Source organism: Cryptomeria japonica, chromosome 6 (genome assembly GCF_030272615.1).
Source record: "Cryptomeria japonica chromosome 6, Sugi_1.0, whole genome shotgun sequence".
Lineage (NCBI taxonomy): Eukaryota > Viridiplantae > Streptophyta > Pinopsida > Cupressales > Cupressaceae > Cryptomeria > Cryptomeria japonica.
In genome coordinates, this window is record NC_081410.1 from 628,773,011 (window position 1) to 628,783,304 (window position 10,294).

General features: G+C 33.7%; 1 protein-coding gene across 1 annotated transcript; it reads right to left on the reverse strand.

The window, feature by feature from the left end:
* Positions 1-2,516: 2,516 nt before the first annotated feature.
* LOC131068711 (linamarin synthase 1-like) lies at positions 2,517-4,059 on the reverse strand. The gene is made up of 4 exons (XM_058003963.2): positions 3,597-4,059; positions 3,281-3,509; positions 2,931-3,132; positions 2,517-2,780 (listed from the first exon to the last, which is right to left on the reverse strand). Exons 1-4 carry the CDS (start codon positions 4,057-4,059, stop codon positions 2,517-2,519), a joined length of 1,158 nt encoding a protein of 385 aa, XP_057859946.2.
* Between the last annotated feature and the right edge of the window lie 6,235 nt (positions 4,060-10,294).

Here is a 10,294-nt window from a genome sequence, read left to right on the forward strand (position 1 = left end):
CATAATAACTTTGAATTAACTTTTCAAAATAAAAAAAATAATTATAATATTTTAAAAAATGGAACATAATATTAAGGGAAGTGTAATAATAGTCATTATATCTAACTTAGTGCATCCATATATTCTTAACGATACATCAAATTTTGATGATTATTTTTTTGTTGTCTCTACGTGCGACTTAACTGTAAGGAAAGCACAGTGCTGAAAACACTCTCCTAACACCAATTCTAAGGGGAATCAAGCAAGTATGTCTTTAAATTCTTTTGCAGAACATTAAGATATACACAGAGTAATGAAAAAATAGTCACACAGAAAACACAATAGAGAGTTAACACCAGATTTACGTGGGAAAACCCTTACAGGTAAAAAATCCACCACCAAAGAGAGATCACTTTATTCATAGTTAACTGAAGGTTATAATAAAGTTACAAATCCTCTTCATAGGCATTTTCTCTCACAATCTATGTTCAGATCACAGTCATCACTTATGTAGAACACTCAAGCTTCCAACATACAGGACTCCACACTATACATCACACAGTAACTCTCCCTCTTTCGGTTACATCTCTGGCAATATTTATATCAGCCATCGATTACAACTTATTGGTTAAGCATAACCATTATGGAGTCCAACGGTCTGTCATTTAGTAACATCCATCCACCTAACCAACATTGTGTTTTGGTTTCCTCTGGCTACTTTGATTACATCTATCGAATGCAGTTCACACAATAGTTAGTCACTCCAATTGCTAGGAAGTCTAATCGTCGACCGTCTTGTATTCATGACTCATCCATTATCCCACATTCATCCGACACAGAAATCAATTGGCCTTCAAATACATGAGCGCACAATCTTCAAGTGTCCACATAGTTACTCTTGTACCTCTAACCGGTTTGAGCCCATGGTCCACCCAAGTCATCGGCATAGCATCAGATCATAGGCGAGACAACTTCCAAGTTACCCCGATCTCCGATGACCAAGAAGACGGGTCCATCAGTCCATCGGCGTAGCACCCAACAAGTTCTCCCGATCTCCAATGATACCCCGATCGCCGAAGGTGACTCCATCGGATCATCAGCAAGACAACCAAACTAGCTACCCTGATCCTCGATACCAACGAAGGCGGACTCATTGGGTATCGGTGTAGCAACCAACCATGTCATCCCGATCACCGATAGCAGTTAGTCATTTCATCATGTCATTGGAAACACACCCGAACTGGCTACCTCGATCCCTGATAGCAGTTAGTCATTTCATCATGTCATTGGAAACACACCCGAACTGGCTACCTCGATCCCTGATAACACCGAAGTCGACCAAAGCGGATCCATCGGGTAATCGGCATAGAATTCAGCAAACTCCTCTGATAGCCGATGACATCCCGATCGTCAAAGGCGAGTACATCGGGTCATCGGTGTAACACTAACGAAGGTCACCCAATAGCTGATCAACAAGAAGGAGGTTCCATCAGCTTAACATGAACATTGCTTCTCCGAAACCCGATGAAGAATGATACATCATGTTCTCTAGTTGTTTCATCGAGGTAGGTTATTCCGATCAGCCTGAACACAAATCAAGTTAATTTGAGGCACATTTCCAACATTAATTGCATATAGTTATTGTTTTGGCTTTAGGTAGTTACAATGTATGTTGTGGGATCTGTTACACAAACAAGAGTCAAAAAGTACATATTTCAAAGTGTCACATTGCACTTGCTTAATGATGCCCCAATAATCTGTGCACTAAAAAATTGCTAATACTTATCCACAAATGATCTAGTAGTAGTGCGTTATGGGTACCAATAGAGATGCACAAATGGGTCAATTATGGTCCAAAAATTGCTAAAAAATGCTTGTCACTATTGATACATGTAAAATTTATTAATGAACTTTTAGTTTTTTTTTTTGCTGATTTTTTAAAAATTAATAATTGAAAAATTGAATGTGCAAGAAGTAAACAATTATTAGAACATAAACCTTAACTCGCACTCTTCCACTAAAAAATCCAATTATTTTTTTGAAAAAATTAAACAAAAAGCAATTCTGAATCATCTCTTTACTTTCAAGATTCAACATACTTATTCTTACATTAGCAGGTACAGTGTTTTTAAAGAGAGATATACTATGAAAGGCAATTCAAACTGAAAACTGAAAACTGAAAACCGCATTAACTTAGCAAATAGAAGATTAAAGCGTAACAAAACAGGATAGAATTATTAGTTGTTGCTGCAGTCAGTGGACTTTGGCGGTGAAGATAAGGATAAGGCGGTAATAAGACTATATTTTCGGTAATGGAGAAATCGGTCTGCAACAAGCGGTGGGGAAGAGGCTGTTTGAATAGTCGGCGGTCTGTTTATCAATCAATAGAAACTTCATCCCAGACTATAAAACATAAAAAAGAAAAAGAACATCATAAAAGCCACCAGGTTTGAAATGGATATCGACTCACCAGAAACTCTAGAACTTGACAAACAAATCTCATGCGCCGCATTACAGCAAATCAGACATATTAAATTCTAGTGCATATTGTCATCTTTTTCACCACGTGTTTCCTCGCAGTGCATAGTAGAGGACAGTGACTGTGATTTGGCATGTTTAAGCATATCGTGAATGAACGTGGTTATGTTGCTAAAAGAAGAACCTCCCGCCATCACTGCTTTCGTTGCCGCCTCCTTCAGCTCCTGAGCTTTCTTCTGCAACTCCTTGCTTTCCATCACACTCATCACTGCAAGCTTTATCTCTTCTATTCTCACCAGCCTCCCATCGTCAACGTCCACGTCCTTAAAATCCAAGCCGACATTTCATATTTCTTTAGCGAATCTGCAATTGAGGAACTGATCACCGCAATAAGGCCAGCCAATCATGGGCATTCCCATGCTTATGCTCTCCACTGTTGAGTTCCACCCACTGTGCATCAGAAATCCTCCCACCGAAGGATGTGCAAGCACCTTCAATTGCGGCGTCCAACTGATAAACAAGGCGCGATCTTTGGTTCTCTCTTCCAATTCTTCGGGCAAAACAGCAGCCTGTCTCTGAGCAATATCGGAGCGAAGTACCCACATAAAAGCATACTCGCTCTGTTTCAGACCCAGAGCCAGCTCATCCAACTGCTCTTGCGATTTGAGGGCCAAGCTGCCAAACGAAACATACAACACAGAGCGCGGGCGTTGTTTGTCGAGCCAGTGCAAGCAGCTATCGTCTTCCTCCCACATAGACAGCGTTGACTTCTCCCCTTAAAATGCTAGGGAGAAACAAAGGGCCTATTGATAAAGATGGACACCTATTGATGGAAAGCGCCGCTGCCGCCTCTCTCCCTTCCAATTCCTCAAAGGTGTTCACAAGCACATAGTCCCCCGTGTCACACATTCGCGATTCAAAGAGAAAAGCTTCGTAGATGAGATCAGATGTAAACTGCTCGCGATAGAAATAAAACAAATCGCTCGGCCTTAGAGCTGGTGTATTCCCAGGTAGAGTAGTGATCATTTTCTCCGGATGATTTCCCTCGCTAACTGAAATCACCACACCTCCAAGTTAATCCGCAAACTATAGCAAAAGATGAATTTTAAGTTAATATTAAAAAAAGAGCAGAAGAATACCTTTGACAGGAATGTGGCCCTGGGAAAGGAGAGAATGAGCGTATTTCTGAACAATAAAGACAGCGGCGCAAACAGGCCAAAAGAGTACTCTTGGCACTCGCATATTGGCGGCCACTGATGCCGTGCACGACATGCAACAGTCTGCCACAATGCACGTGACGGGAGGAACGCCATTCCCATTCTGACATTGAGTGCGGAGGAGGGCCTCCAAGGCGTCTCCACACTTTGCCAGCGCTGTAAATAGCTCGCCCGGTTGGGAGGTGCGGCCTTGTTCCGCTGGTAAGCCGTCCGGGAATGACAAAAATCGAAAATTGGGTTTGGAGTGCAGTTGCGACTTGTGCTTTGCACTTTCAAACACGCATTTGTGAGTCCATTCTGTGTTGACGAAGGTGATGAAAAAACCCCGTGCGGCCAAGAGATCGGCGAGATGTATGAAAGCGTTGACATCGTTTCCACCATTCATGGTTATCGTCAATGGACAACGAATTCAATGCCACAAGTGAAATTCTCGTCTTGTGAACAACGATGTATAAGGATTGCACGCTCAAGCAAATTGGTGTGGCTTAAAAGAGCAGACAATGACCTCCGGCTTGATCAAAAGTCTTTTCATTTTCCGTTTGGCTTACAGTTTTGCTTCTCTTTTGTAAACAACTTTTTATTACTGCGCCCTCCACTTTTCTTCTTTCTTCTTTTTTCTATTTTCACTTTTTTCTTTTTGACACTTCCACTTCCATAGGCCCAATATTCCATATGTTCATGCATTAGAAATTATATATTTATGCAATCTAGAAAATATTATATATATTTGAAAATAATTTTTTTTTATGAGAGTTGCTTTTTTGGTTTAATTGTGTATGTTTTTCTGATCGAGGTTTTTGATCACAGAAGAGGAATTGGACGCAAAAAAAATTAATTCAATGTAAAATAAAGATTAAACAAAGGAATAAGAAACACATAAATAATAACAGTAAGGAGACAATTTTTAATGTGGTTCAACCAAACGCAGGCTACATCCACCAAACAAAGAGTCCAATATTATTATTCATCAAATCAAACAAATTACAACAAGCAATCTCTTGCAACTCAATACCGCTGCAAAATGCTACAACAATTCTCAGAGAAAGCCCTACTGCTTAGCCATCTTGGGGGCACTGCCCCCAAACCCTTGTTGAATAATTTGGAGGGAAACTGCACCGATAAAAGGGGGGAAAATTTAACCTTTGAGTTTGATTAGACTCCATATAACAACAAAGAAGATGACAAGGAAAGGAGAAATGGAAGGAGAAAAAGGAGGGGGAGAGGGATTAACAGAGAGAAATGAAAGAAGAAAAGGGCCAAGGTAAAATTAAGAGAGAAAAGAGTAAGGAGACCATAGGGAGGATGGTGGGGTGAGGTGGGGAAGGAGAATTGATGAAGAACCCTTCCACCTTTCCCAATTGTTCAAAATGAGTGGCTATAGTAATAGGAGTATTCATAGAGCTCTATCCCTTGCCAAGACTCTTGTTCAACCTATAGTTCTTGATGCCCCCAACTTGACTATCCTTCATTTTGTCGAAGGCCTCTTCAATAAAATTTCAAAAATCCTTTGCAAAAAGGGCCTCATTTTCTCTTTCAAACTAGTCTCCACCACTAGAAATTTCATCTCGTCCATCATAGATTCTATGCGATCCAAGCTCCATTCTGGTATTTATAAGATTGTTTGCTCTTGTGGTTCTCCTTAAATTGGGGAAATAGGTAGATCTATTAGCACTATGATTAAAGAACACAGTGCCGACATAAGGCATAATCACATTAACAAATCTACCCACGCTGAGAAATCCCTTACCACCAAACTTATGATTTTCCATTTTATTATTTATTTCTTCTCTTTTCTCTTTTCTTTATTTCTATTTAAACTTGTGTTTAAAACGTTATTTTCTTTCCTTTATTCTCTCCTCATTCTCCAGTCCTCTCCACTCCCTGCCTTTTTCTTTTTAAGCTCAAGTTTGCTAACCACTTTTTCACTTTCCTCTTTGTGATGATAGATCATTGAGTGTGATACGTAATGTCAATCAGAAAAACATACACAACTCCAGAAGCAACCCTCACAATATGGACTATAGAAAACTTATACCTATTAATAAGTTGTTTATTTTGTAAAATGTAATATATTATTTTTATTTTATTTTTTAAATTTATATTTTATTTTCTACTTTTCCAGTTATTTAAAAATATAAAAAATATTTATTTACTAAATAATGATTTTGTTTTAAATTTGAATATTTAAATAATTTTTTTATTTTTTAATAATTGTATATTATTTTAAATAAAAATTACATTATTGTGATAAATATAATATATGTATATTAATATTAATTTTAATTTTTATTCTAGTTATAATCATAATTCTAGAGTAGATTTAGGGTTAAATTAATTAATGTTCATTTATTTTTAATTTTTTTCTCAATATATTAAATTTAACATTTTAAAATATTACCTATTTTTTTATTATTAGACTATATGAATCAGAGAGCCCTTCTATAAACTATAGATGTGAAGTAAAATTTTTAACATAATTGGTGATGCTAGCACAATACATCCTCTAATATCACTTGGGCTAGGGTAAGCTTGTGCCTACCATAGGAAGCTCTCACCAAGTGAGCCATGCCTCAACCCTATAATATTTATTATTTATGTGCAATATTATAAAGATTCAATTTTTAACAATTATTATAGAATGATGCATATTTAATATTATTTTTTAAAAGTAAAATTATATAAGACAAATTTATTGAATTTTAAAAAAATAAATAAAAATTCTCCGTGCCAGATTTTATCCAAATTTAATTTTTTCAAAATATGAACACAAAACCCAAACCTAATCTTGTGACATGGAGGGGAAATTGGATGATAATGGTTTCTATTGCTCTTTTATCATTGCAAATTGTACAAGAAATTAAAATTATCAATCAATTTTGCTAGAGGAAGAACATGAATAAGATTCTTCAACTCACATTTAATATTGTACTACATATGATATAATAAATTAAGTTAATTATATTACATTACTATGTTTGTATACATTAAACCTAATTTTAATAACTAAATTTGTGTTGGTTTCTTTACATGATGATGAAATTTCTCTTTGGGATGCATCTTACACATGCTCATAGGTTTTATTCTTAGGATTTATCATTACATATTATAGTTTTAAATCTAATATATGTCATTTCATAACTCTTATTTCAGAGAATTTTAATTTTGATCCATCTTTGTTGTGTTTTAATGCTTACATTTTTTATGAGACTTTGGACTTCCATTCTTTACTTTCTATTTAATATATATGTAACCTCTATCATAATTGTGCTTCATCATTAGATTGTTTTTCATAATTCTTGTCAACCTTTACCTTTAGGTAAGGTCTTCACTTGTGTATTACTAACTTTGGTGTCTTCTTATGTTTGTTGTATCCAATACTTTCATCCTTTATGGTCTCATGTCTTCCTCTCTAATAAAAAAGTATACATTTTTAATAATAGTGCTATTTTTTCATGTATGTGATTTCCCTTTTTTATAGATTGTCTCATCGCTATGAGACTCACTTTGATATACCTTTGTTTTGACTATTGATAGTAACTCTAACATACACTTTGATAGTTTAACTTTCAATTTAATTCTTTGGTGTACATTGATGAGGACATGTCTCTTCTTTCTATATAGTATATTATCTCTATTTTTATACCTTTAGATGCATCTACCTCTTAAAATAAATTCTATGACCAGTCTAATTAATTTTCTTCAAGTGATGTTATTATTAGCTAGAGAGCATATTCTCTCTACACTTAATGATTTTTATTTTCTCATATATATGAATTTTCTTCTATTTTATCTCCATTGCTACATTTTTCTTTCAAGATCCTAGTGGTTTTCTTATTGATATGGGAACACCTATGCATGATTTGATTATTGTACTGATCTATGCTTTATGATTTTTCTACTCCTACCACTAGTGATGTATCTATTTGATCATTCCTACTTATTCTTATGATATAATTAATGACTCATGTATTATTAATGCACTTGCTTGCACTAAAGAGTTTTTTAATATGTGATGAAAATAAAGTTCATATTTCCTTCTCATGCTATTTGTTATTCTACACTTTCTATAATTCTTTAATCATAAATTCTATTGGCACATCTATTGTTTCCAATTCATTGAACATAATACTACTCCAACTAATAATGATGTTGTCTCCTTGTCTTCTTTTGTATTATGTAATGAGAATCAAATTTTATTTTAGTGGCTAACTTTCACCAGTTGGCGAATAGTTAAAATTTAGGAATCCAAAGTTGGCTAATAGTTCAAGTTGTGAGGGAAACACAAATCGCCACATTTTAAAATTCAGTCTTATTTATATTTGTAAAAAAATTATTTTATTAAACTATTTAACTAATTTAATTCACCACTTAGTTTTTGATACATGAAATTAGATCAAAATCAGCTAAATTAAACTAAATTCAATCTTATTTATATTTGTAAAGAATTTATTTTATTAAACTATTTAACTAATTTAATTCACCACTTAGTTTTTGATACATGAAATTAGAACAAAATCACCTAAATTAAATTATAATTCATTGTATAAATCTAAATTAATTTGCTAATAATCTATCATAATTATTAGTTACTTTAGGGCCATACAACCAATCTTTAGTTTTTTCTAATCTAATGACCTTTAATGTATTATTCAAGGTAAATGTTCACATGATTTTTAATGTCCATAGGTCTAAAATTGGTTTTGGATAATTGATCTCATGTCAATTCTAGGCCCCATGAGCATTACAAACTATGAGTATATTTTACCCCATGGAATACAATGAGGACCATTATGCTATATTTTAAATAAATAGTGGAAACTAAATATTATAAAGTATATCCCTTAAAACCATCAATTTTATCCCCTTTCAAGCCCCTACTTTTCCATTTTTTTTTATTTTTTATTTTTTTTGTGGGGGGAGAGGATTTTCAATAGTAGTTAATGCATTGTCATATTATTTTGAAAGATTATCCAATAATTTCTATTAAATTTTATTATTGAGAAAAATTACCAATAAATTTTTTTTTTTTGAAAAAAGGAAAGACTCATCAATAGAAATTAATACTTTCTCCCAAAAAATAAAAGATTCAACAAGATTTTATATCTTTTTTGAGGGGGAACTTTCTTAAATCTATCAATTGAGGATCTCCATGATATTTATTTTTTAATGATGGTTATTGAAATGAATATTTATTGCATGATGTTGTGAATGCCATTCTCTTCTCAACAAATTAAGGTTAATGATATAATTTCACGTTAAATTTTTTATTACATCTCACGATCCATGCAATAAATTATTTAATGATGTTATACATGGCAATAATACAAGTGTCTATTAGTGTATGAAGAGCTATTACCAAAATAGTTAGGTTTTAGCATATCTAAGATGTTCTTATTCAAAATACTCTTAAGCACATCTAGAGAGATATCTCACCTTTTAATTCACCTCATGTGGACTGACCAAGTGTCCCAACATTTGTTGATAGGTTCCTATGCGTGTTTCAATTTTAGAGGGGTAGTCAAGGTTTCATTCATACCTTTTCACCTATTTATCTTTGCCTTTGTAAGCAAGGATCATCTAAAGAGATATCTCATCTTTTAATTCACCTCATGTGGACTAACCAAGTGTCCCAACATTTTTCCATAGGTTCCTACACGTGTTTCAATTTTGGAGGGGTAGTCAAGGTTTCACTCATACCTTCTCACCTCCTTATGTTTCCCTTATATGCAAGGATACTTTTTACATAGGTATCTGTAGGATCATGGTGGGCCAAACAGGCCCTTAAGTGGCAATGAAAATCAAGAAAATAGATTTAGGCAACTTGACGTAAAAATTTGAATAAGTTACCAACATTATTTAAAAAATATGTAAGAATAGAATCTTTAGCAAATTGAATCTAGTTTCTAAGCTACAGGTTGTTTCCTAAAAAAAATCTTTTTGACAGAAAATTGAAATTTCAATGCAGTAGTACTTAAATTTTAGGAAAAAGTAAGAAGGAGGTGTCTATCTGACCACCCTAACCACAATCAAATCATAATATTTTTTTATAAATTTTTAGATATAAGTAGAATACTCATGTCTGGATGTGACACATATTATTTTTGAGATAAATAATTAATTATGATTTTTTTTCTCTAACTTTTGAAAAATATAAAAACTCGTTTGTCTAACCACCATGGTCAAAACTTTATGAAATTCATTTATTTTTTAATCCTACAGTATATGAAGCATAGATGTGATGCATGTTTTGGATTCAAAAAATGTGATATCGTTATAAACTTATACACATTTTTCAATCAGCCTATTAATTAAGATTTATTCAGAATATTACCACTATTTGGCCCTTGATGATCCTACACATACCCACATTTTATAAGTTGCATAATGCATATGATAGTTGTTTGCATCTTTCATATTTTATTTTTATGAAAACATTGTTTGATTTTGCAATAGATCTTGGATAATTTAATTATAATTAGAGCTTCATTGTAAAACACTTCCTAAACTCACTAGAATTTGAAAAGCTACTCCAACATTCACCTAAGGGTATAAAGTTGTACTCTTATATGTAAGTTCACATAGAATAATATACTCATGGTAGTCTTATATATTTCTTAAAT